Source organism: Mustelus asterias, chromosome 19 (assembly GCF_964213995.1).
Source record: "Mustelus asterias chromosome 19, sMusAst1.hap1.1, whole genome shotgun sequence".
Classification (NCBI taxonomy): Eukaryota; Metazoa; Chordata; class Chondrichthyes; order Carcharhiniformes; family Triakidae; genus Mustelus; species Mustelus asterias.
Genome location: NC_135819.1, coordinates 33,621,555 through 33,649,527, shown reverse-complemented (window position 1 = coordinate 33,649,527; position 27,973 = coordinate 33,621,555). Strand labels below are relative to the sequence as shown.

Genomic DNA, 27,973 nt, shown 5'->3' with positions numbered 1-27,973 from the left:
ATGCAGACAGAGGCAGGGACATCCCAGGGAGCCGGCACTCAGTGGATTGCTGGAGGCCAGGAGGCTGCTGGGTCCCAGCCAGATGACGAGCCTCTGGACTCGGTCACGCCGCAGTTGCTGGAGCTCCAACGGCAAAGTCGAGTCAGGAAAAGATGTCAGCTGCACTCCTCGAATTTAGAGACAGAATGGAGGAATCCCAGTGCCTTCTGTCCAAGGTGACCATGCTGACACTCCGAGGCAGCCAGGTCAACACTGGCTGCCTCAGTGGGGACCTTGGTGCAAAAGTTCTGTCCTGCACTGGCACAGGCTGTGCACTCCTTAGCGCAGGCACCTGTGGGCATCCATTGCAGACAGAGGCACAAAATTCCAACCAGGGGCTGGGTTCAGGTACGACAAAATAGATAAACCGTAATAATACAAATATTTAGCCACATGGAGGAATTTTACAGAGAACACAATGAATAGGCTCACTTTATGTTTGTACGTTTGCTTACCAGCCATCACCATGTTAAACAAGTACCGTGTTCACCATGGTCAAAGAATTATCCCTGCCACTCTACTTTTTGTCCTATTTAAAAATTCTTTCTTGGAGCATGGGCATCACTGGCAAGGCCATCATTTGTTGCCATCCCTAATTGCCCTTGAGTGGCTTGCTAGGACATTTTGGAGGTCATTTAAGATTCCGCCATATTGCTGGGGATCTGGAATTGCATGTCGGCCAGGTAAGATTTCCTTTCCTAAAGAATACTTAAGCTACAATTGTTTGCGTAGCTTTCAGTTTTGGACTCCCACTTCCATAAGTTGTTAATTGTTTTCAATGTACCTCTTCATAGTAAAATACAAAAGTGAAGTTTAAAGTTCTTTATTGCGTGAAAATGTGTACTGGAAGAGGTTTCATGTACGTGTCAGAATTTCAAGTGTGCTATTTAAATATAACTAACTTTGTGACGTCCTGGTCCACAAATGAGACGTTGCTTAGAAAGCTGTCTTGCTTTTATTTATTTCTCAGTATATGGGTGTCAACTGACCATGAAGAGATTGCGAGGGTGGCAGACAAATTTGGAGCTCAGGTGCACAAAAGAAGCCCAAAAGTGTCAAAAGATTCGTCAAGTTCATTGGAAACCGTACTGGAATTCTTGGAAAAACACAAAGGTACTATAGTTCACACGGGATCACCAGCTAACAGTGGTATAAAAAAGAATGATGCTTTTCAATCCTGCTTTGCATGTAAAGTTCAGATAGGCGGTGATGTCTTGCTCAAACCTGGGACTGAGGCCTTTGAGATGAGTAATCTAGAATGTGAAGCATAGAAATGGACCATGCTCCCTAAAGGGTCCACGCCCAGGAATTATGCTTCACGTGACCCTCCTCCCTCTTCAGCTAACCCCCTCAACAGAACTTGCGATTTTCTTTTGTCTCCTTCAGGCATTTACCGAACTTCCCCTATCAGTGGAAACTTGCACATTTAAATTGCTACCTGGTTAAATATGATTTCCCTATATTCGCCAGTGGGTATTTTAGTGACTATCTGATATTTTTGGCCCTCAGTTTTAATCTTTCTGACAAGTGGGAACATATTCTCTCCACCTATAAGGAATGATTGGGGAAAGGGTGGGTTAAGTGACCTGCAGTCAGCTTTACAGAAAATAATTAGGTATTGTCTATTTTTTATTCATTCATGGGATGTGGGCTTCGCTGGCTAGGCCAGTGTTCACTGCCCATCCCTCGTTGCCTTGAGAAGGTGGTGGTCAGCTGCCTGCTTGAAATGTTGCAGTTCATGTGGTGTAGGTACAACCACAGTGCTGCTAGGGAGGAGCATCCAGGACACTGAAGGAACAGTGATATATTTTGAAGTCCGGATGGTGACTAGCTTGGAGGGGACCTTCCAGCTGGTGCTGTTCCCATACATCTTCTGCCCTTGTCCTTCTATATGGTGTGGAGATGCCAGCGTTGGACTGGGGTGAACACGGTAAGAAGTCTCACAACACCAGGTTAAAGTCCAACAGGTTTATTTGGTAGCAAATACCATAAGCTTTCGGAGCACTGCTCCTTCGTCAGATGGAGTGGAAATGTGCTCTCAAACAGTGCACAGAGACACAAAATCAAGTTACAGAATACTGATTAGAATGCGAATCCTACAGCCAGCCAGGTCTTAAAGGTACAGACAATGTGGGTGGAGGGAACATTAAACACAGGTTAAAGAAATGTGTATTGTCTCCAGACATTTCTTTAACCTGTGTTTAATGTTCCCTCCACCCACATTGTCTGTACCTTTAAGACCTGGCTGGCTGTAGGATTCGCATTCTAATCAGTATTCTGCAACTTGATTTTGTGTCTCTGTGCACCGTTTGAGAGCACATTTCCACTCCTTCTGACGAAGGAGCAGTGCTCCGAAAGCTTATGGTATTTGCTACCAAATAAACCTGTTGGACTTTAACCTGGTGTTGTGAGACTTCTTACCTTCTATATGGTAACAGCCGTTAGTTTGGAAGGTGCTGTCAAAAGAATGGGTTTCTGCAGTGTAGCATGGTAGATGGTACACACTGCTGACTGTGTGGCTGATGGAGGGTGAGAGTGTTTACGGATGGAATGCCTGAAGCCTGTAAGTTAAATATAAGGAACTTCACTGAATGTATCTTGCAGATTAATACAGGTGAGCAGGATGGATTGTTACCCTTGGGAATGAAAGACAGAACAACCTCAGACCAGTTCAGAAGCTAAGAAGTAAAACGCTTATCCTCCTCGTGTCTACTCTCATCTGAGCCACCATGGGGGAAATGGTATTGTCACTAGTAATCCAGAGACTCCGGGTGATGCTCTGGGGACCCGAGTTTGAATCCCACCACAGCAGATGGTGAAATTTGAAATCAATAAAAATCTGGAATTAAAAGTCTAATGATGACGACGAAACCGTTGTCGACTGTCGTAAAAGCCCATCTGGTTCACCAATGTGCTTTCGGGAAGGAAATCTGCCGTCCTTACCTGGTCTGGCCTACGTATGACTCCAGATCCACATCAATGTGATTGACTCTTAAATGGCCTAACAAGCCACTAAGTTCAAGGGGCAATTAGGTATAGACTAAATGCTGGCCCAGCCAGCAACATCCACATCCCATGAATGAATATACAAAAAAGGTTATGAAAATGTGGCACTGTCTTGGTCCTGAAGGTGCCAGATTTTGGACATCAGTCATTTGGTTGTTATCTCATCATAGAAGGGTAAATGAGGATTAATGGTGTCTTAAAATTAATGTGACATTATGATTTTGTTAAAGAGTGCGATCCTTCTCTAGAATCATGCAAAATCGTTTGGCATACATTAGGTAGCAAAGGAAATGTGGAAGTGGCGATTTGTCTCAATGCAATTTAAATCCTTATTTTTAATACTTGTTAACCGATGAATGGTATTCTTTTATAATATACATGTAAAGGGTAGTTTTCACATTGCCTGCTGATGAAAAGGGAAAGAAAAACCATATGTAAACTCACTGTAAAAAAATGAGTTAACATCCATCATGGTCTGTTAAAGGGCTTTGCAGTCAAGGTCCATTAGTAACTCCCTGCCCTCGATATATTGTTCTGTGCACATATGGTTGCATAATGGGACTAGCAAACTTCAGGTGCCTCCATTTGAAAGATCTCCTTACTGCCCTCTTTCTATCGTGGACTTTAAAAATGATAACCATTCTTCTGCTCATTTCATTGGCAGAGATTGACGTGGTATGTCAAATACAATGCACTTCTCCTTGTCTCCATCCGCACCATCTGAAGGATGTGATGAAGATGATGAAGGAAGACGGATATGATTCTGTCTTTTCTGTTGTAAGACGCCATCATTTTCGCTGGCAGGAGGTGCTGAAAGGTAGGCTATGTGTATATTCGTCTTTCAATGAAATACTAACCTAGATTTTCCAACCTGGTGTTGTTGTGATGATATCAGGAAAAAGATTCAAAAGTCTGAGGTCATGTACCTTACCAACCAACTCAAGAACAGCTTCTTCCCTGCTGCCATTAGTCTTTTGAATGGACCTACCTTGCATTAAGTTGATCTTTCTCTACACCCTAGCTATGACTGTAACACCACATTCTGCACCCTCTCCTTTCCTTCTCTATGTAGTGCGCAAGAAACAATACTTTTCACTGTATACATCTGATAATGAATCAAATCAAATTCATTTTTGTTGGCTGCAAACCTCTTAAAGTAAATTGGGTTAAAATAATGCAGATTGGGTAATCTAAGCTCATTGGTTGCGCATGTGAAACAAAAAGTTTCATGGTAACTGTTCCCAGAAGTATCAGCGTGATTCTAACTGACAATTCATCTTACAAAGCCGTTACACAAGTTCATTACGTGCTGCAGGAATCTTGCGCTTAAGCTTGCAGGTGACAACATGACCGCAATTGCTCCAGGGATAATTTGTTTGGTTGGTTTGAACAGGCTTTCGTTGTAAGTAATTAAGGAACTTTCAAAGCAGCTACGCATTGAGGCCCCAAAGCTTGGGTCTGGTTACAAGAGGAGGGGTAGGTTAGGGGTGCAGGGTTTCGATGGAGGATTCACTGAAAGGATTCTCACTGCTGTAGCCTGGAGAAACTTGTACATTTTAAAATAAATATTCAAAAGCTGCATTTGCCACTGTTGTTGCATAGAATCCCTACAGTGCAGAAGGAAGCTATTAGGCCCATCGAGTCTGCACTGACTCTCCAACAGAGCATCTTTCCCAGGCCATAACCTCACTAATCCTCCTAAACTACACATCTAAGGTGCAATTTATTATAACTAATTCACCTAACGTGCACATCTTTGGACTGTGGGAGGAAACTGGAGCATCCAGAGGAAACCCACGCCAACATGGGGAGAATGTGCTGACTCCACACAGTCACACAAGGCTGGAATCGAACCCGGTTTGCTGGTATTGTGAGGCAGCAGTGTTAACCACTGTGCCACCATGCTGCCCTGTGCTGTGACCATATCTGAACCCACCAACCACTGTAAAAGGCATCCCACAACCCATTTGCTGCCCCCTCCGCCCCGAATATTCTCTTTCAGCGTCGCCATCCTAATACTTCTGCACTTGAGCTCCACCTTACCGAGAGCCCCTAATACTGATTTCTCTCCCCTCTTCACTGCCCCTCCTCCAATGCGAGGCCCCTGATCTGCCCTCGCCATATCGCTGACCTGTCCCTAGCCTCCGATTTCTCCTGACCCTTGCCTCCTCGATCCAGTCACCCCCTCTTTCACCCGTCCTGAAGTGCCCTGACTCCACACTCCAATCTTTGCTGTAAAATTCTGTTTTCCAACCTTGGACCAGGCCACAAGCTCCGCACTTCTGAGTTAATGTTTAGCTTGTGCAATCAGACAAGTTTTTTTAAAACAAGGAGTGGTTGGAACAAGATAAGGGGTTTTAAATCCGGGTGGCGGAACAGATTCAGCTTAAAGGGTGTGGTGCAATAGCTGTTACAGAAACCTGTCTACAAGCTGGACTTGGAACTGACTATTAAACTGGAAAGGAGGAGGACCCGTATTGATAAAATACATAATTACGATAAGATAACGAAAGGCTTTTAGGAAAATTAACTCCTAAAATGAAGTGTGAATTGGTAAGCACAGCTGGTTTTGCATAAAAATAATGAAGCACTTAAAGTACTGTAACTTTTGGCTGATGTAACTGGCTATTAGTTTTACTCATGAGTGTTTTGGAGGAAAATGAAACTGCTTTGATTAGTAAGTTTGCGGACGACACAAAGGTTGGTGGATTTGCAGATAGCGATGAGGACCATAATGATACAGCAGGTTATTGATCGGTTGAGACCTGGGTGGAGAGATGGCAGATGGAGTTTAATCCAGATAACTGAGGTAATGCATTTTGGAAGGTCAAATACAGATAGGAAATATACAGTAAATGACAGAACCCTTAAGAGTATTGATAGCAGAGGGATCTGGGTGTACAGGTACACAGGTCACTGAAAGTGGCAGTGCAGGTGGAGAAGGTAGTCAAGAAGGCATACTTGCCTTCATCGGCTGGAGCATTGAGTTTAAAATTGGCAAGTCATGTTGCAGCTTTATGGAACCTTAGTTAGACCGAACTTGGAATATAGTGTTCAATTCTGGTCGCCACGCTACCAGGAGGATGTGGAGGCTTTGGAGAGGGTACAGAAAAGATTTACCAGGTATCGCCTGGTATGGAGGGCATTAGCTATGAGGAGAGTTTGGAGAAATTTGGTTTGTTCTCACTGGAACGACTGAGGTTGAGGGGCGACCTGACAGAAGTCTACAAGATTGAGGGACATGGACAGAGTGGATAGTCAGAAGCTTTTTCCCAGGGTGGAAGAGTCAATTACTAGGGGGCATAGGTTTAAGGTGCGAGGGGCAAGGTTTAAAGGAGATGTACAAGGCAAGTTTTTTTACGCAGAGGGTGGTGGGTGCCTGGAACCCGCTGCCAGGGGAGGTAGTGGAAGCAGATACGATAGTGACATTTGAGGGGCATCTGGATAAATACATGAATAGGATGGGAATAGAGGGATATGGTCCTCGGAAAGGTAGGGGATTTTAGTTCAGTTGGACAGAATGGTCGGTGCAGGCTTGGAGGGCCGAAGGGCCTGTTCCCTGTGCTGTAATTTTCTTAGTTCTTTAAGTATTGTGGCCTGTAGTAATTATGTTTCACTAATTGAATTTGAAGATGGGTTACAGTGAAAAGGTATATAAGAGTGAGAGGGGATCTCATAGAAACTTATAAAATTCTAACAGGGTTAGACAGGGTAATTAAGAAGGCAAATGGAATTTTGTCCTTCATTGCTAAAGGGATGGAGTTTAAAATCAGGGAAGTTATGTTGCAGCTGTGTCAGAACTAATATTCCAGATGGCAGGGGAGTCCAGAACCAGGGGGTCATAGTTTGAGGATAAGAGGTAAAATATTTAGAACTGAGGTGAGGAGAATATAGTTGAGGCCAAAATTTGTGTGATTTCAAGAAGAAATTAGACATAGCTCTAGGGGCTAATGGGAATCACTGATATGGAGGGAAGGTGGAATCAGGGTATTGAATTCGATGATCAGCCATGATCAAAATGAATGGCGGAGCAGGCTCGAAGGGCTGAATGGCATACTCCTAATCTCTGTTTCTACAGAGATGATTTGGAATTGAGGACCAAGTGTAGTGTGTCCAAGCTCGCAGATGACACTAAGGTGAGTGGTAGAGCAACGTGTGCAGAGGACACACAGTCTGCAAAGGGATATAGATAGTTTAAATGAGTGGGCAAGGGTCTGGCAGATGAAGTACAGTGTTGGTAAATGTGAAGCCATCCACTTTGGTAGGAATAACAGCAAAATGGGCAGTTATTTAAATAGTAAAAAAATCACAGCATGCTGCTGCGCAGAGGGACCTGGGTGTCCTTGTGCAAGAATCAGAAAAAGTTGGTTTGCAGGTGCAGCAGGTAATTAAGAAGGCAAATGGAATTTTGACCTTCATTGCTAGAGGGATGGAGTTTAAAAACAGGGAGATTATGGTGCAGCTGTATAAGCTGCTGGTGAGGCCACACCTGGAGTGCTGTGTACAGTTTTGGTCTCCTTATTTGAGAAAGGATATACTGGCACTGGAGAGGGCGCAGAGGAGATTCACTAGGTTGATTCCGGAGTTGAGAGGGTTGGTTTATGAGAGACTGAGTAGACTGGGGCTATACTCATTGGAATTTAGAAGAATGAGGCAGGATCTTATAGAAACATAAATTATGAAGGGAATAGATAAGAAAGGAGCAGGGACTAAAACTAGGGACATAGCCTTAACATAAAGGGGAGCAGATTTAGGACTGAGTTGAGGAGGAACTTCTTGACCCAAAGGGTTGTGAATCTGTCCGGTGAAGCAGTTGAGGCTACTTCATTATTTTTAAGGCAAAAATAGATTTTTGAGCAGTAAAGGATTTAAGGGTTATGGTGAGTGGGTAAGTGGAGCTGAGTCCATGAAAAGACTAGCCATGATCTTATTGAATGGCAGAGCAGGCTCAAGGGGCCAGATGGCCTACTACTGCTCCTAGTTCTTATGCCCTTATGTATATTAGTACCTCCATTGACATACAGGATTGGGTGTACTGTTGAGTTACTAATATGCCAGATATTACTCTAAGTCGGTGGGGAGTAATACAAGCAGAAAATGCTGATCTGGGGAGACAGAAACTGCATCAACATTTAAGGATGATTAACTTTTGCTGGAATGCCAATATTCAGGATCATAAAGAGATTTGGAGAGAGGAGGAAAGGACGAGAGGGAAGGTCTGTATTGGGGTGGCATGAGATGAAAGATGGGTGAGATTAAATGACAACGGGGTGGAGGGGCACAGCAAATGAAAGAACATGTTTCCTTCATGTTAACACTGGAAGGAAAAGAAGCTGGGCCTCGAGGAGCTGAAAATGATGATAACCAGGATCATTGCCAGCATCTGCTGTCCAGAACAATGGAGACTGAGGTCATGATGTGAAATGGGGGAGCTCGGTACTGAGTCAAAAACGCAGCAAATGCCGAATTGGAAGATGAGGTGCTGTTTCCAGAGCTTCTGCTGAGCCTGTTTAGGATGGGACAAGTGGCTGAGGCCAGAGTGGGAATGAGCAGAGAACTAAGTGACTGGAAGCTCGGGGTCACGCTTGTGGATTCAACAGAGGTTTTTCACAAAGCATTTGCCCCAATCTGCGTTTGGGCTTCCCAGTGTAGGGGAAGGCCACATCGGGTCACAGCAGTTATTGTGCATGCTGAAATGAGCAAAGCATGATCGTTGTTTCATGTGGAAGGAGTGAAGAGGGGCGGAAGTAAAAGGCAGCTGGTGCTTTTCCTGTGCTTGCAGAGGAAGGTGCCAATGAGGGGGGGGGGGGGTGTGCTGCTGTTTGGTATGATTGTGGGTGTCACAGAAGAACCATGCCCTTTGGATTGCTGAAAGGGGAGGGGAGTGGGGTGTTATGCTGGAATGAGTAATAATGACCAAGGGTGGGTCTAGCATGTGGAGGATGATGGGTGGAAGGTGAAGAAAAGGGGAACCTATTGTGGAGGGAGGAGAAGGGGTGGTAGCGGAAGTGCAGAAAGTGGGATCAGCATGAAAAAGTAAGACCTACCGGAAGTACTGGTATGGAAGGTGGCATCGTCAGGGCAGATGGAGAGTACAAGATAATGGAATGGAGTCCCTGGAGCAAGTGTTATGGGAGATAGTATAATCAAGGTTGCTGTGGGAGTCGGGGAGCTCAGTGGGTACTGGTTGACAGCCCAGTCCCAGAAATGGAGTTGGAGAAGTCAAGGTAGGGAGAGAAAGAGTCAGAGGTTAACTTGAAGAGAAGAGAAGGTTGGATATTAGAAGCAAAGTTGGCAAAATGTTCTAGTTGGGGCAAGAGCTGGAAGCGGGACTGGTCTCTCCTCCAGGGCACTGGAAAAGGAAGTGACCAAAGGAACTTGATTAGGATTGGAACACTGTAAATATTGAGTCTCACACACAAAGGCAGGTATGGCTAGGACCCATCAGAGTTCCCACAGTGGGACCTCCTTTGAGGAGGAAATGAGTGGGATGAAACAAGCCGTTGAATGATTTCTATTGTCTTTTTGTCGTCTTTTTGCAGTAGGTCAGATAACAAAGCCTTTAAATCTGGATCCAGCTAACCGGCTCCGGAGGCAAGATTGGATTGGGGAACTCTGTGAAAATGGATCACTCTACTTTGCCACTACAGAGTTAATTAAGAGCGGACGCATCCAGGTAAACGGCTAACGTTAAACACGAGAGGGATTCAGCTTCCATGTAACAGGGAGGCACAGTGGTTAGCACTGCTGTCTCACAGCGCAAGGGACCCAGGTTCAATTCCAGCCTCCGGTGACAGTCTGTGTGGAGTTTGCACGTTCTCCACATGTTTGCGTGGGTTTCCTCCGGGTGCTCTGGTTTCCTCCAACACTCCCAAGAATGTGTAGGTTAGGGGGATTAGCGGGGTAACTGTGTGGAGTTACATGGAGTTCTGGTGTTTGTATACGTGTTCTGTTTGCATCACACCACCTTGTCCACAGGGACTACTTATGCAGCAGCTCCCAAGTCCATGACTTAAACAGCTGATGATGTGGAGATGCCGGCGTTGGACTGGGGTGAATACAGTAAGAAGTTTCACAATCACAGCGCTCCGAAAGCTTATAGTATTTGCTACCAAATAAACCTGTTGGACTTTAACCTGGTGTTGTGAGACTTCTTACTGTGTTAAACAGCTGAGACAGACATAGGCAATAGTTGAATGTGAGCGTTAGCACTTCCTAGTCTATGCATCATTCCGATGTGGAAATAAATCAGTGATTTGATTTATTGTGACATGTACTGTTATACAGTGAAAAGTATTGTTTTTTGCACATTATTCAAGGCATACCATTTATGAGAAGGGAAGGAGAGAGCGCAGAATGTAGTGTTACAGTCAACTTTCTCTACACCATAGCTATGACTGTAGCTAAGTCATACAGCTACCTTGCATTTAAGGTACATCCATTTAAAAGTCTGATGGCAGCAGGGAAGAAGCTGTTCTTGAGTTGGGGTTGGTCCGTGTCCTCAGACGTTTGTATCCTTTTCCTGACAGAAGAAGGTGGAAGAGAGAATGTCCGGGATGCGTGGGGTCCTTAATTATGCTAACTGCTTTTCTGAGGCAGTGGGAAGTGTAGACAGAGTCAATGGATGGGAGGTTGGTTTGCGTGATGGATTGGGCTACATTCACGACCTTTTGTAATTCCTTGCAGTCTTGGGCAGAGCAGGAGCCATACCAAGCTGTGATACAACCACAAAGAATGCTTTCTATGATGCATCTGTAAAATCATCTTCATTGTTATCGGGTGGTGTTATCTGAAGCTCCTTCCCCTACAGCGTTGTGGGAGAACCTTCTGCGCACACGCTGCAGGCATTCGTTCTTGAGGGCATCAGGACTCACCCGATGAAGAGGCCACGCTCTAAAAGCTCATGCTACCAAATAAACCTGTTGGACTTTAACCTGGTTTTGTGAGACTACTTACTGTGAAGGCAAGTAGGAAGGGGCAATAAAATGTATCCTGCCAGCAACATCCGCATCCTGACTGAGTAAATAATATGCAGGTTCGATCTGGGCTGGCAAGAGTCATGTTGATGCAATAGGACGAACGTTGGATATCTGTCCGATGACTCTCAATCCTGGTTAAAGAAATGCCTACTGATCCCATTGCCGTACTAACCACAGTGTAGCATCAGAAATTCTTTGGTCTATCTGGTCTACCTAATTGCTGCTTTTAGGAAGGAAAATGTAAGCCTCCATCTTACAGACAACATCAAAAATGCACAACGGGAGTTGCCTACTGCCAGTGAAGAAAGTGTACGGCCTTCCCACTCCTGCCTCAATGCCTGAAAGAAACAAAGTGTTATTTTCCCCTCAACTCGCTCTGTACAGTGTGACATTTTAATGTTCTGTTCAAGCGGTTTGCAAAATAGTTTCGTAACTGGAATCCCAGAACTTTCTGTATGTTCGTTGTCCAGATGGCACATTCTTCGGAGCTTCCAATGGTTACGTATTTGATACTGTTGTCAATAGGACTTCGAAAATTTGAGTTCAGAAAGTCAAAAAAGAAAACAATTTTTGGTCATAGTCGACAGGTGTGCAAAGATTGTAAGATATTGATTTGTAAATGTCTGGTTACTGGAGCATGGCTTCTCTTTGCTAACCATAACTAAACAAAAGGGTGGCATAGTGGTTAGCACTGCTGCCTCAAAACTGCCAGGGACCTGGGTTCAATTCTGGCCTTGTGTGACTGTGCAAAGCCCCCCCCCCCCCACACACACACACACATCCTCCCCGTGTCTGTGTGGGTTTCCTCCAGGTGCTCCGGTTTCCTCCCACAGTCCTCCCACATGTGGGTTAGGATGATTGGCCATGCTAAACTGACCCTTAGTGTCAGGAGAAATAGCATGTTAAATACATGGGGTTATGTGGATAGGACCTGGGTGAGATTGGTGTTGGTGCAGACTCGATGGGCTGAATGGCCTCCTGCTCTGTATTGATCCTATGAAAACATTAAATCTTGAAACATTCACTTCTGGATCTCTCTCAGTGGCAGAACATGGACAGTTGCTAAACTTGTGTCCAACATACTCGCTGTTAGAGACTACTTTCATTTCTCCTATGTTGTAAAATTCGTGAATAACAAAATTGTTTGATTATTGGAACTCTAAAGATCAGGAAAGAGCGTATATATTTATTAGACTTAGTATATGTATTTGTAAACACTTTACAATGACGTACTTTTGAACTGTAGTCACTGTTATAATATAGGGAGCAACAAAATACAATAATGACTAGGTAATCTGTTTTAATGATGCTGATACTGGCCTGGGCAGTGGGGCGGAACTCTTTTGCTCATCTTTGAACTGGATTTTCATCAGAGAGGAAAGATGATTTACTATATATCGCCCGACTCAGAAATTTAACGAGTCATTCATTTCATTGTGGGACTTTGAGTGCAACTTGACTGCAGTGTTTGCAGAATAAAAACTGCTGTAACTCTTCAAATGCAAATCATTGGATGTAAAGTGCTTTGGGATCTCAATTCATGAGCTGTTGTATAACACAAGTTGCTCCTCCTTTCTATAGCAACTTGCAGATAGGTAATGGCAGTAGAAGTTTTTTTTTTAAGCCTTGATGCACTTCAGAAGTGGAAATGGTTGGGGACATAAATGGAGGGAGAGGCTATGCGCAGTGGAGCTCAAAGTCTGGTGGGAAAGTTGGGTTTTGAGGAAGTTCTTAAAGGTTGAAGTGGGTAGATAACTGGGATAGGGAGGAAGTTGCGGAGACTGCGGCCAAAGCTTTGCACTTCTGGCCGTCGGTGATGGGACACGGAGGTAAGGGGGATGTGCATACTGAGGATGGAGAGAAGTGTAGACATAAGGCTGGAGGTAGGATGTAATGATGAAAGCTTTCCTTTCCATTAAAGGAGAGAAGTATTCTCTGGGTAGCTTGTTGATACATTTTTGTAATTTTAAGGAATGTTACGTATCGGAGATAAACAGCCATACTGCATTAAGCGCTTTAACAACCTGTTCATAAGCAGAAGGTGCTTTGAATTAGTTTTTAAAAGAATACATGATGTGTTTTCCTCGTCGTTTCATTTTTCTGTGATCCAATTTTACAGAAGTTTTAGTAAAGTTTATTTATCAGTGTAAGGCTTAACACCGCAATGAAGTTACTGTGAAAATCCCCTAGTTGCCACACTCCGGCCCCTGTTCGAGTACACTGAGGGAGAATTTAGCATGGCCAATGCACCTAAGCTGCACATCTTTTGGACTGTGGGAGGAAACCGGAGCACCCGAAGGAAACTCGCACAGATACGGAGAGAGCGTGCAGACTCCACACACACACTGACCCAAGCCGGGAATCGAACCCGGGTCCGTGGCGCTGTGAGGCAGCAGTGCTAACCACTGTGCTGCATTAGGACTCAAATTAGGATTAACTCAGGTGATTAGTTTATTTTCCACATTCAAAATCCACACGCACCCACGTACACACGAAGTTTTATATTACAGGATTAGAGTGTGGTTGCACAGTAATTAACATTCCGGGTGCTCTGGTTTCCTCCCACAGTCCAAAAATGTGCGGGTTAGATTGATTGGCCATGATAAATTGCCCCTTAGTGTCGGGGGATTAGCAGGGTAAATATGTGGGGTTACGGGAATAGGGCCTGGGTGGGATTGTGGCCGGCGCAGACTCGATGGGTCAAATGACCTCCTTCTGCACTGTAGGGATCCTATGAATATTAGTTTACTCGAATTCCATTGAGAAATTCTTTCACATTGGTGTTTGAATTCAGCTGGCTGAAGACCAGAGTTGTAGGATTTGCTGCTTGGTGCTAATTCACAAGTTGAAGTAAGTATGGAGAGATTGATTCATTTCTGTCAATGATGGTACAGAATCTTCCAGCAGAGTTAAGTTAAACGGGTAAGTTGTTGCTCTGCCTGGAGGAGCTGACTGTTTTGTGGCTCACCGGTGGAATGTTAAATCAGCAGACTGGCAATGAAACCCAATGATGTAATGTTAAAACAGTCCAAAAGGCCAGAGGCTTGAATCAAGTGACATGACCTATTAATGGTTAGTTACAGCCTAACAATCAGTTTCTGTGCTTCTGGCCAGAATTCTATTGTTCCATTGAGACAAACTAGTTATTAGCACCCCTTCCAGTATAATGAGTCTCGGTCTCCTCCTTTTGAGAGAGTTCAGGACGGAGGGACCAGCTTGTTTGCACTTGTTCTGCTTTCGGGTGTTTTTGTTTACGATGAAGTATGGGATTCCAGAGATGGGAAAAGAATCATTTTGTTCTTGAAACTCCTGGGGATAGCTCCCAGACAAAGGGCCAACCCTGTGGTCAGATGATTTGTAGCAGCCATCTTTGTTCAGCAAAGTCCACTTTTATAAAGTTTGGAACGCGGTCTCTCTTCATGTCGTAGGAACCCAGCAGGTAATTCTCTTTACCGTTTGCTGTGAGCCAGCTGGGTCCTTTGTTTTTGGACAGTGCTACGGTACCATGGGCGGCACGGTAGCACAGTGGTTAGCACTGCTGCTTCACAGCTCCAGGGACCTGGGTTCGATTCCCGGCTTGGGTCACCGTCTGTGTGGAGTTTGCACATTCTCCTTGTGTCTGCGTGGGTTTTCTCCGGGTGCTCCGGTTTCCTCCCACAGTCCAAAGATGTGCGGGTTAGGTTGATTGACCATGCTAAAAATTGCCCCTTAGTGTCCTGTGATGCGTAGGTTAGAGGGATTAGTGGGTAAATATGTAGGGATATGGGGGTAGGGCCTGGGTGGGATTGTGGTCGGTGCAGATTCGATGGGCCAAATGGCCTCTTTCTGCACTGTAGGTTCTATGATTCTATGAACTGTTGAAAGCCAGGTCTTACGGAAATGAATTATTTTAGAAAGATCCTCGGCACATTACTCGTATGATTAAGAGTGTTTTTTAATTCCTATCATTGTGAATGTTTATCTTGATTACCTGTTTTCCTACCTAGGGTGGTAAACTAGCCTATTACGAGATGGAACCACAATTTAGTGTTGACATTGATGTTGACATCGACTGGCCTATTGCTGAGCAGAGGGTAATGAGGTAAGATGAAAACCTCAAAGAAAATGCATCTGAAGCTTTATTGATGCAATTAACTGCAGCTTACAAGTATTTTTGAGTGGCTGTATAACTTCATTGTCATGTGATGTCATAGAATCCCTACAGTGCAGAAGGAGACCATTTGATCCATCGATTCTGCAACGACTCTTCAAAAAGAGCATCTTACCCAGGCCCTATCCTCATAACCCCACACATTACCCTGCTTAGACCCCTAATCTACTTCTCTTGAGACACTAAGGGGCAATTTACCATGGTCAATCCGCCTAACCTGCACATCTTTGGACTGAGGGAGAAAACCGGAGGAAACCCACGCAGACATGGAGAGAACTGGCAGACTCCACACAGACAAGGTTGTCACCCAAGGTTGGTATCGAACCCAGATCCCAGGTGCTGTGCCAGCAGTGCTAACCACTGATGATGTCCTGGTTGCTTATTTCTATAGTATGTTGATTTTCCAACAAGACTTCTTCCTCATTTATTCAGCAGAATTCTTCCATGCTGCAACTGAATGAAATACCAGCTCGTAAGATTTCCTAAAGAGAAGCTCAATTGGTCCAGAAATGACTTTGGTAGCATTGTCAATTAAAGGTCCCATCCTGAGGTGTACCCTGATTTCATAGAAACCCTACAGTGCAGAAGGAGGCCATTCGGCCCATCGAGTCTGCACCGACCACAATCCCACCCAGGCCCTACCCCCACATATTTACCCGCTAATCCACACATCCCAGGACTCTAAGGGGCAATTTTTAACCTGGCCAATCAACCTAACCCACACATCTTTGGACTGTGGGAGGAAACCGGAGCACCCGGAGGAAACCCACGCAGACACGAGGAGAATGTGCAAACTCCACACAGACAGTGACCCGAGCCTGGAATCGAACCCGGGACCCTGGAGCTGTGAAGCAGCAGTGCTAACCACTGTGCTACCGTGCCGCCCTTTGGAACAAAGGACTACTGAGCAGGAGTAGGCCATTCAGCCCTTCGAGCCTGTTCCGCCATTCAGTAAGGTCCTGGCTGATCTGATTGTGGTCTCAACTCCACTTTTCCAGTCTGCCCCCCCCATAACCCTTGACCCCCTCCCTTGTCAATCAAAAATCTATCCAACTCTGCCTTGAATAATTGTAATGACCCTTCATCTACAGCTCTCTGGGGAAGGGAATTCCACATACTAAAGACCCTCTTAGAGAAAAGAAATTCTCCTCATTTCTGTCTTAAATGGTACACCTCTTATTATTAAACTGTGTGCACTGATTCGAGTCTCTCCCACAAATGGAAATAGCGTCCTGGAACCTAGCCTATCAAATCCCTTTAGGATCTTGTATGTTTCTGAGATCATTTCTTGTTTTTTGAAACTCCAATGGGCATAAGCCTAATCTGTATGTTTTGTGCCAAATGTGGTCTGTTGTGTGTGTCTCCGCTGCCATGTGAAAATTGGTTGCTGCATTATTCTCCATTGCAATAGTAACCAGCTGAGGTAAAGTCGCCATAGTCCCAGATGATCACAGGCTGCTCTCCCCTTTGAGGGGGGAGCTGACTGGTGGCGATTTATACCGTGGCATATTTTAAGGTTGTGAAAGATGCTATTTAAAGCAGGTTCTACCTTTCATTTCCTATCCCTCCATTTATGGGCATCAAGCTTGTTTCTATTCTCACTCTCGCAACACAGAAGCTATTTGACCATTTTGCAAAATGCCTGTTTTAGAATCTTGTGCTCTAAAGGCAGCACAGTGGTTAGCTCTACTGCTGCACATCGCCAGGGACCCGGGTTCAATTCTGGCCTTGGATCACTGTCTGTGTGAAGTCTGTATGTTCTCCCCATGTCTGCGTGGGTTTCCTCCCACACTCCAAAGATGTGCAGGCTAGGTTGATTGGCCATACGAAATTGCCCTTTGGTGTCAGGGACTTGGGTAAATGCATAGGGTTACGGAGACGGCCTAGGTAGCAACGGTGTTGGTGCAGACTCGATGGATCAAATGGCCTCCTCGCTGTAGGGTTCTATGATTTGAATTCAATTTTATTTTTCCAATTTGCTACGCACATTAGTTAACTTCCAGGGAGTTTGTGTGTTGGGCATTGCATTGAAATATGGTGCATGGAGAAGGACTCACCAGGGTCATTCAACCAATAGTCCTTTGTCAATATGACTGGATTCTGCCAGCATCCAAATTCCATCTCCCCTCCCCCAACCCCCTAACGCGCGCGCACACACAGCTATAGGATCTGTAAGCAAATGCTGAAGAGGAATCCTAAAAATGCAGTTCAGTGTTAGGCAGGATCTAAGGCCAGTGAGGGGCACAGTCTGAGATCACGTACCAACCGACTCAAGAACAGCTTCTTCCCTGCTGCCATCAGACTTTTGAATGGACCTACCTCACATTAAGTTGATCTTTCTCTACACTCTAACTATGAGTGTAACACTACATTCTGCACTGTCTCCTTTCCTTCTCTATGTATGTTTCGCTTTGTATAGCGCAAACCAAACAATACTTTTCACTGTATACTAATACATGTGACAAATCAAAAATCAAATCTTTCACTCTGCAATTGTGTAGCTGATGAGGAGGTTTTGATTGTTCCAGAGCTACAGATTGCTTCTTACAGAAGCTCTCCTAATGGTAGGCATTTTACTCTTTGATGTCGACACAGATCACTGTTAGAGGAAAAGAGACATTCATGGCATTGAAGGGGGAGGGCCATTTGGCCCATTGAATCTATGCTGGCTCTTCATGAGCGACTCAGTTAACTCTACTCATTTGCTCAATCCCGGAGGCCCTGCCCTTCAAATGCCCAAACAATTGTGTCTTGAACCAGCTGATACTTTCTTTTCTTTCTCGTTTAGCTATGGTTACATCGGCAAGGTCCCCATGAAAATAGAACTGCTGGTGTGTAACCTGGTTCCAGATGTCCAGGGTGGCTCAAGTTCAAGGCAGAAGAGTGTGCTTAATATGCATGATATTCCCATTCTGGAAACACTAACAGACAGAGGCGTTAAGGTATGAATACTGTTACAGAAAACATTATTTTTGTACTTGTTAACTTACCTTGTATGTATAGTAATTACACTAAAAGCATTTTTTGGTGATTGCACTGCAGACAATTCTTACACAATTGCTGTATGGGGATACCTCGTACATAAAATTGGCCTTGAATATATTTAATAATCCAGCCTTCACTACTCTCTGGGGAAGAGAATTCCAAAGATGAATGACCCTCTGAGAGAAGAAATTCCTCCTCCTCTCTGTTTTAAGAGGATCAAAAAAAAACCCCTCAATACAACAGCTCGCACTTGTATAGCACCCTTCACATAGTAAAAGCGCTGCTCCTTCACCAATGACTCACCTGATGAAGGAGCAACACTCCAAAAGCTCGTGATTCCAAATAAATCTGTTGGACTTTAACCTGTTGTTGTGAGACTTCTTACTGTGCCCCACCCAGTCCAACGCCGGCATCTCCACATCATAGTAAAGGTGACCGTGGTACTTCACAGGAATGTCACCAAACAAAATGTGACACTGAACCTGATGAGGGAAAGATGATCAAAAGCTCTTGAAAGAAGGGGGGAAAGAGGTGACATTTTGTACCAGGGACCCGGGTTCAATTCCGGCCTCTGGTCACCATCTGAGAGTTTGCACATTCTCCCTGTGTCTGTGGGTTTCCTCCGGGTGCTCCAGTTTCCTCCCACAGTCCAGAGATGTGCAGGTTACATTGATTGGCCCCACTAAATTGACCCTACTGTCAGGGGATTAGCAGGGTAAATGTGTGTGGTTACTCCCGGAATAGGGCCTGGGTGGGATTGTGGTCGGTGCAGACTTGATGGGCCGAATGGCCTCCTTCTGCACTGTAGGCATTCTATGTCCTGTAACCATGTGAAAGAAAATGGCTTCTAATCCTTGTTTTAAAATGATGATCATAGAATTGTGCCTTTGAAAGAGCTATCTGTTAGTTCCACTCACCAACTTTTTCATTAGAGTATTTGGTCATGGTAGCCTTTCTCAATATAGGGGGCTCAAAAGTTTAGGATTTGCGCGCACACCTCCACTACCCACCTCCCCCACCCCGGCAGAGGTTTATCAGTGTGCCCATTGTTGGAATGTGCAGACCCAGTCCTAGATTCCAGAGTCGGGGAAGTTCCTCAGCGAAGGATACTTCAGCAACAGCATTCACTTCGAAGTCTGGGAGGGTGAAATGGCCCACGTCTCACTCGCCTCTGGCAAAAACCCTTCCCGAACCTTTTTCCCAAGTGAAAAGGAACTCTCAACTCCAAAGGAAAGCAGTGGCAAGGATTTTCATACGTTGGAAGAAGGCAAGCGGGGGAACAGATATTTTAAGCGAGTACCTATGCAGTGGAGGAAGAGAACAAATTCAAGTGGTACCGGCAAACACTATGTCAAGGAGAGGGAGAAAGAAATTTAGTGGGTTTAATGTCCGTTTTTAAAAAATGTAATGGAGAAAATAATGGCTGTGAAATTGTCAAGGATCCAGATTGATAGATTTTTCTAGGAGCTGGGCTACAGATCAAAGTAAGAAGTCTCACAACACCAGGTTAAGAGACTTGTGAGACTTCTTACTGTATTCACCCCAGTCCAACGCCGGCATCTCCACATCATGACTACAGATCAAAGACAGTTGAATGGAGCTAGGTACACGTCAGCTATGATTTGATTGAATGGCAGAACAGGCCGAGGGGGTTGAAAACCCGCCCCACTCTCGTTGTTCTAACCGCTCGTTGCAGAAAAGAGGTTTTTCTCTTTCATGTCGCCTCTGGTTCTTTGGTGGGTGGTTGGCACCGCTACCTCACAGCACCAGGTACCTGGCTTGGGTGACTGTCTGTGTGGAGTCTGCCCGTGTCTGCATGGGTCTCCTCCGGGCCCACCAGTTTTCTCCCACCGTCCAAAAGACGTGCTGGTTCGGTGGATTGGCTGTGCTAAATTCTCCCTCAGTGCATCCGAGCAGGCGGCGGAGTGTAGCAACTAGGGGGATTTTCACGTTAACTTCATTGCAGTGTTAATGTAAGCCTACTAATAAATAAATGAAAAAACGAATTACATTTATCAGCTCCGCAGTTACATGATTTGGTAACTGGTACAGAGCAATGAATAGAGGGCCAGGTTTTTGGGTGGGCGTGGAGGGGGTAGGCAGACTAGGTTAAGTTTACTGATGGATCTACTTATGTACATGTGAATACTACAGTAAATATTGGAGCGCAGGGGTCACCTGAAATATGTCGCCATAGTCTTGAGTGTTGCTTTCAGGCTAGTAACAAAAACATTTAGCTTTGCTAAAACTTAACTTTGGTGTGAATCCAGTCAGTTGCTAACACTTGCCTGTGGTGCCAGCATCTGGTATCTGCAAAGCTTCCACTAAAACTTAGTTGTTTCACCAGCAGGATTTAGTCAGTTTATGGTTTGTGTTACAGATATACCTTTGGCTGACTAAAGATGAATTTGTATTATAGGTTTCTAAATGGTGCATTGAACAGCGTGAAGTTGCTTTTCTAACAAATCTGATGTTTAATCATTCGGCACGGTAGCACAGTGGTTAGCACTGCTGCTTCACAGCTCCAGGGTCCCGGGTTCGATTCCCGGCTCGGGTCACTGTCTGTGTGGAGTTTGCACATTCTCCTCTTGTCTGCATGGGTTTCCTCCGGGTGCTCCGGTTTCCTCCCACAGTCCAAAGATGTGCGGGTTAGGTTGATTGGCCAGGTTAAAAATTGCCCCTTAGAATCCTAAAATGCGTAGGTTAGAGGGATTAGCGGGTAAATATGTGGGGGTAGGGCTGGGTGGGATTGTGGTCGGTGCAGACTCGATGGGCCGAATGGCCTCCTTCTGCACTGTAGGGTTTCTATGATTCTATGATGATTGTATGTTGGGCTTCTTGAAAATAGAATTATAGGTTTTATTAAATTGTGTTTAAAGTTTATTTGTGTCACAAGTAGGCTTACATTAACACTGCAATGAAATTATGATGAAAATCTCATAGCCGCCACACTTCAACACCTGTTCGGGTACACTGAGGGAGAATTTAGCATGGCCAATGCACCTAACCAGCACATCTTTCAGAACAAACAAAGGACAATACAGCGCAGGAACAGGTCCTTCGGCCCTCCAAGCCCGCGCCGCTCCCTGGTCCAAACTAGACCATTCTTTTGTATCCCTCCATTCCCACTCCGTTCATGTGGCTATCTAGATGAGTCTTAAACGTTCCCAGTGTGTCTGCCTCCACCATCTTGCCCGGCAGCACATTCCAGGCCCCCACCACCCTCTGCATAAAATACGTCCTTCTGATATCCGTGTTAAACCTCTCTTCCACCCCTCACCTTGAACCTATGACCCCTCGTGAACGTCACCACCGACCTGGGAAAAAGCTTCCCACCGTTCACCCTATCTATGCCTTTCATAATTTTATACACCTCTATTAGGTCACCCCTCATCCTCCGTCTTTCCAGTGAGAACAACCCCAGTTTACTCAATCTCTCCTCATAACTAAGCCCTTCCATACCAGGCAACATCCTGGTAAACCTCCTCTGTGCTCTCTCTAAAGCCTCCACGTCCTTCTGGTAGCGTGGTGACCAGAACTGGACGCAGTATTCCAAATGTGGCCAAACCAACGTTCTATACAACTGCAACATCAGACCCCAACTTTTATACTCTATGCCCCAAACTGTGGGAGGAAACCGGAGCACCCGGAGGAAACCCACGCAAATACGGGAAGAATGTGCAAAGTCATTACAGACAGTGACCCAAGCCGGGATTCAAACCCGGGTCCCTGGTACTATGAGGCAGCAGTGCTAATCACTGTGCCACCATGCTGCCCCCTTTATCCATTTTTCAGGCATCCTTGCATTGTATTTGAATGTTAATAGTTGAACCTATTATTTGTAAAGTCAGATATTTTTTCATGTGTACAGGATGGAAGCTGATTAAGTGAGAAAGTTATGCATTTCTGGAGCATCTTAACACATCAGGACACCCCAAAGCACTTTACACTCAAGGCAATACTTGCAAAATGTGGTCATTATTCTAATTTAGCACATCGGTGGCTGATCTGTTCTCCCACAATGTGACAATGACCAGATAATCACCTTTAGAGATGTTGGTCTTGGCAGAGAGATAAATATTGACCAGGGTGAGAGATAATCGCAGGTACAATTTCAGCTTCTTTACACAGACTTGTGAATCCAAAAGAGTTGACATTTGAGGTTAAATTGGATAGGCAGGTGAAGGTAAAAAAGAAAGAAGTGGGGGAGGCAAGTGTGATTCCGCTCCACAAGAACACCATTCTAAATATTAACGCACCTGTTTCCCATGTTGTAACTTGTGCATGTGATACTCGGTCAATGACACAAGGGCCGTTATAGCCTAGTTTCCACTCACTTTGTAGCCCTCTGCCAACATGTGAATCCAGGCCTCAATTCAGAGCTGACCGGCTTTGTTATTTTTGAGTTAGGAAACGGGTGAACGAAGGTGGAAAAAGGCCTTTCATATGCAACGTAATAGTAAAACAAAGCCTGTGTGAGGGACCCTTGTGCGGGGCGGTGTTCAATCCTCATCAAACTGTTTGTTTATATGATTTAATGGCAGCCGGCTGAGTAGGGGAAGAAAATTGAGCTAATCATTGTCTCTGTTCTCCCCAGGTGAAATTCTTTCCAGAAATCAACACTAATGCGTTGCATACAAAAGTGAAGAATGATGCCCAGGCCAAGCTGAAAATTGTGCAAGATTTGGGGAAGGAGCTCAATATCACTTGGAAAAATGTGGCTTACTTGGGTGAGTTTTTCCACTGTAAGAATTGCACATGCAGTGAAAATGACTGGTGTATTAATCAGTTTTGATTAGTTGGATTAAAGTCCTCGGATGATACTTTCTGTCTTTCAACCTGCTTTTAACAGACTCCCCCAGTGTCCCCAGAAATACTTCCTAGCATTTACTTCTATAAAATCATGAGCAATGTTTTTACTTTAATAATAATTGCCACCCAATTTTACCGTATGTGATTAGTCATTTAAGGTGTTTAATAAGATAATCAGCTTTAAGTCCCCGAAAGCTCTGCTGCCGATTGTCTTAACTTGCGCAAAGTCCTGTTCCCCCAACACCCCTGGGCTCATTGAACTTCACTGGCTCCCATTAGGCAAGCACTGTCTGTATTTTAAACTCCCAGTGTATTTTAAAATCTTTTCCATCTCTCCCCTCCCTATTTTTGTACTTCCATCCAGTCTCTCAAACATTTCTGTGTTCTTCTCATTCTGGCTAGTGGTGTACTTCCATTCATAACTGCTTCACCACTGGTAGTTGCCCCAAGCTCTGGAACATCCACCCTCTGTAGTTCTTTAGCTTGGTAAGAAGTCCAACAGGTTTATTTGGTAGCAAAAGCCACACAAGCTTTCGAAGCTCTAAGTCCCTTCAGGTGAGTGGGAATTCTGTTCACAAACAGAGTTTATAAAGAGACAGACTCAATTTACATGAATAATGGTTGGAATGCGAATACTTACAACTAATCAAGTCTTTAAGAAACAAAACAATGGGAGTGGAGAGAGCATCAAGACAGGCTAAAAAGATGTGTATTGTCTCCAGACAAGACAGCCAGTGAAACTCTGCAGGTCCACGCAACTGTGGGCGTTACAAATAGTGTGACATGAACCCAATATCCCGGTTGAGGCCGTCCGCGTGTGTGCGGAACTTGGCTATCAGTTTCTGCTCAGCGACTCTGCGCTGTCGTGTGTCACGAAGGCCGCCTTGGAGAACGCTTACCCGAATATCAGAGGCCGAATGCCCGTGACCGCTGAAGTGCTCCCCAACAGGAAGAGAACAGTCTTGCCTCAACTGGGATATTGGGTTCATGTCACACTATTTGTAACGCCCACAGTTGCGTGGACCTGCAGAGTTTCACTGGCTGTCTTGTCTGGAGACAATACACATCTCTTTAGCCTGTCTTGATGCTCTCTCCACTCCCATTGTTTTGTTTCTTAAAGACTTGATTAGTTGTAAGTATTCGCATTCCAACCATTATTCATGTAAATTGAGTCTGTGTCTTTATAAACTCTGTTTGTGAACAGAATTCCCACTCACCTGAAGAAGGGGCTTAGAGCTTCGAAAGCTTGTGTGGCTTTTGCTACCAAATAAACCTGTTGGACTTTAACCTGGTGTTGTTAAACTTCTTACTGTGTTTACCCCAGTCCAACGCCGGCATCTCCACATCATGACTACGTTCTTTAGCTTGCCAGCTTCCTTTTAAGATGCTTCTTAAAACTCCTTGACCATCTGATTAAATATCAGTTATTGTAGCTTGGATTATTGTAGTTTTAGACTATAAGACCACAAAACGTAGAAGCAGGAATTCGGCCCATCGAGTCTGCTCCGTCATTCAATGAGATTGTGACTGACTCCACTTTCCCGCCTTATCCCTATAACCCTTGATTCCCTTACTAATTAAGTATGTTCAAGGTTGGGGTAGATAGATTTTTAATGACCCAGCCTCTACAGCCCTCTTCGGTAAAGGATTCCACAGATTCACGACCTTCTGAGGCAAGAAATTCCTCCTCATCTCGTTCTTCAATGGGTGACCCCTTTGCCCTCTGGTCCTAGACTCTCCTACGAGGAAACAACCTCGCAGCGTCTACCCTGCAAAAGCCCCCTGAGAATCCCATATCTCTCCATAAGATCACCCCTCATTCTTCTAAACTCCAATGAGTAAAGGCCCAATATACTCAAACCTCTCCTCATAAGAAAATCCCTCCATATCCGAGATCAGCCTAGTGAACCTTCTCTAGACTGCCTCCAATGCCCATATATCTTTCCTAGATAAGGGGACCAAAACTCTTCACAGTATTCCAGGTGTGTCTAATTAGTACCTTGTATAGTTTAGCAAGACTTCCTTATTTTTATACTCCCTTTTCAATTAAGGCCAACATTCCATTTGCCTTCCCAATTACCAGCTGAACTTGCATACTATCTTTTTGTGATTTCAGCACAAGGATCCCCAAAATCTGTGCTACCGCTTTCTCAGTTTAATTAATATTCGGTTCCTTTATTCTTCCTACCAAAGTGCATAACTTTACATTTTCCTACGTTATATTTGATATGCCAAAGTTTTTGCCCACTCACTTAACCCGTCATCCTCACCACTTGCTTTCCCACCTATTTTTGCATCATCTGCAAATGTAGCAAAATAGTCATTTCCCTCGTCCAAACCATTAATATATATTGTAAGTAATTGCAACCCTAACACTGATTCCGGTGGTACTCCACCAGTTACAGGTTGCCATCCTGAAAATGTCCCTCTTTCCCCGTGTCTGTCTGTCTTCTATCAGTTAGCCAATCCTCTATCCATGCAAATATACTGCTCCCAAAACCATGAGCCTTTTGTAATGTTCCTGTGAAGTGCATTGGGACATTTAATTATGTTAAGTGCACAATATAAATAATTGCGATAGTTGTACAGCTTTAAAAGATGGGCAGCTATTCTGAGCAATGCATTCAGGTCATCTTTAAATAGAACGTGTCTTGGATCCGAATGATTGGGTTCAAGTCCTAGCACAAAATCTAGACTATCTGATCAAGGCATTAGTGATGGGAGCGCTCCACTGTCAGAGCTGCCACTTTTAAACCAAAGCCCTACCTGCCTTCTCAAGTGGATATAAAAGATGTCATGGCACCATTCGAAGAAAGGCTGGAGAGTTTGCCCCAGTGTCCTGGCCAATATTTATCCCCCCAGTCTGCACTTCTTCTTGGACAAAAAAGTACTCCAGTCATCATCGTTTTGCTGACTGTGGGATCTTACTATCACATTTCCAACATTACAAGGCTGACTGTAAAGATTTCTCGAGGGTCTTGGGCGATCTTCCTGCATGCAATCGCATCTGAAGTATAGCTAGAGTTGTTTTTTAATTGTTTTGACTGAAAATGCAAAACCGTGGCTGGGATTTGCTGTTCCCTCCCCGTTGCATGTTTACCGGCAACAGAAGCAGCTAGCCATTGACTGCCAGTGGGATTTTCCAGTCCTGCCAATGTCTATGGCGTTTTGCATGGCTCGCCTGTCTCGCCGCCAGGGACCCTGGCTTGGGGGTCACCTTCAGCCGGATCACCTGTGAAAAGGGCTGTAAAATCCTGTTGATTTATTGTAGAATTATTATTGTGATTTTAAACACTTTGTTTAAAGCCTGTCTTTACGATTTAGGCAGCTAGCTCACAATTGTCCAATGAAATGCAAAATAAACGTTAACACTTGAAAGTTTGAAAGTCTGCCTTGATCCTGCACTTGGGATTATTGTGGCACCTGATTGCTGCGGCACAGTGGTTAGCACTGCTCCCTCACAACGCCAGGGACCCAGGTTCGCTTCTGGCCTTGGGTGACTATCTGTGTGGAGTTTGCACGTTCTCCCCATGTCTATGTAGGTTTCCTCCGGTTCCTTCCAAAGTCCAAAGATGTGTAGGTTAGGTGAACTGGCCGTGCTAACTTGCCCCTTAGTGCTCAAAGATGTGTAGGTGAGATGGATTAGCCTCAGTAAATGTGCAGAGTTACAGGGATAGGGCGAGCAAGTACAGATTGGTGTAGGTGAGATGTTCTTTTGGAGAGTTGGTGCAGACTCAATAGGCCAGGCTGCCTCCTGCACTGGAGGGTTTCTATGGTTCTAACTGTAGAGACCCTCGAAACCATAGAGGGAGCCCACTCATTCTAGTCATTTAACATGATAGAAGATTGGGCAGGATGTCTTTTCCCTGCCTCTGTCTTGAGGAAGATGAAATTCTCATTCTGGAGTTCAAATCCCTCCATGCCTCTCTCCACCTCTGGAAAGTTAACAGTCTGGAAAGTTGATGGTCTTCAGTGCAGGGTATGCACAATCTATTTTTCAAAAATATAAAATTGCATTTCCTCTTTCTCAAAAAATAGGAATTGCTGAATCTGACCTGGAGTGCATGAGGAAAGCTCAAGTTCGAGGAGCTTCTCAAGATGCAGCAGCTGCTGTTCGGAAGGAAGCACACTACATCAGTAAGCACGATGCTGGCACCCGATCAGTCGAGGAGTTTGCCGAATATGTGCTCATACTGCTTAATCAATTTGAAAAGAACTCGAACCAGGAAAAGAATACAAATTAGTGATTAAATAATGTAAATATTAAATTAATTAAAATATTTAAAAATCGACACCTGCATTTCTATGTATCTCATTCATTCAGCGTTGAGTGCCATGCCAAGTGGCAGAGCAATCCATTGCCTTTCTAGCTTCCTGATCGTAGCAACAGTGGATGACCTTGTTGGAGTTCTGGTTAAGCCCATCTTTAATGTTGTCTATCTGCTTCCTTCACTGCCAACCTCTTGCACTTCCGTTAGCCCTTCTGGTGGTGATTAACTTCCTCTGATAACATTTCCAAAGGACTCCATTTGTCTTTTGATATAATTTAAGGGGTCTCTTGTTTTTCCGACCTCATTCAGTAATTCTTTGTTGGTTCTTTTCTTCGCCCAGCTAACTCTTAGGCTTCTTCTTAAGCACCACATTCCGAAGCTGTTGCTTTTCCTTTCTTCCTCTTTCCCGAAGCTCCAAACTTAAAAATTCATTACTGACCAGACATTTCTTTTTAAGATTTGAGCTGAGGAAGGGCACCAAATTAACTAAAAATGTCCCTGTCAAAGTGTAGCAAAAGATATGAATGTATCTCTTAATGGCATCTCCCACCCATTTCGTACCCCAATAGCAATTAGTGCTATTATGTAAGTAACCACATAGTTAACACTAAACCAACTTTGCGAGCAATTAGCCGTTTCTTTGTTTACGGTGCTTGAAATTTGAAGCAAAGTAATTAGAATACTCCCTACTCTAATTCAGCTGAGCAGGTATGTGACCTGTGAGAAGAGAG

General features: G+C 44.5%; 1 protein-coding gene across 1 annotated transcript; it reads left to right on the top strand.

Annotated features, from left to right (window-relative positions):
* On the top strand, positions 1-27,257 carry LOC144507476 (N-acylneuraminate cytidylyltransferase-like). Its single transcript, XM_078234600.1, has 8 exons — positions 1-131; positions 1,010-1,152; positions 3,710-3,862; positions 9,591-9,721; positions 15,011-15,105; positions 17,963-18,116; positions 22,757-22,889; positions 27,010-27,257. Exons 1-8 carry the CDS (start codon positions 1-3, stop codon positions 27,213-27,215), a joined length of 1,146 nt encoding a protein of 381 aa, XP_078090726.1. The 3' UTR covers positions 27,216-27,257.
* Positions 27,258-27,973: the final 716 nt, after the last annotated feature.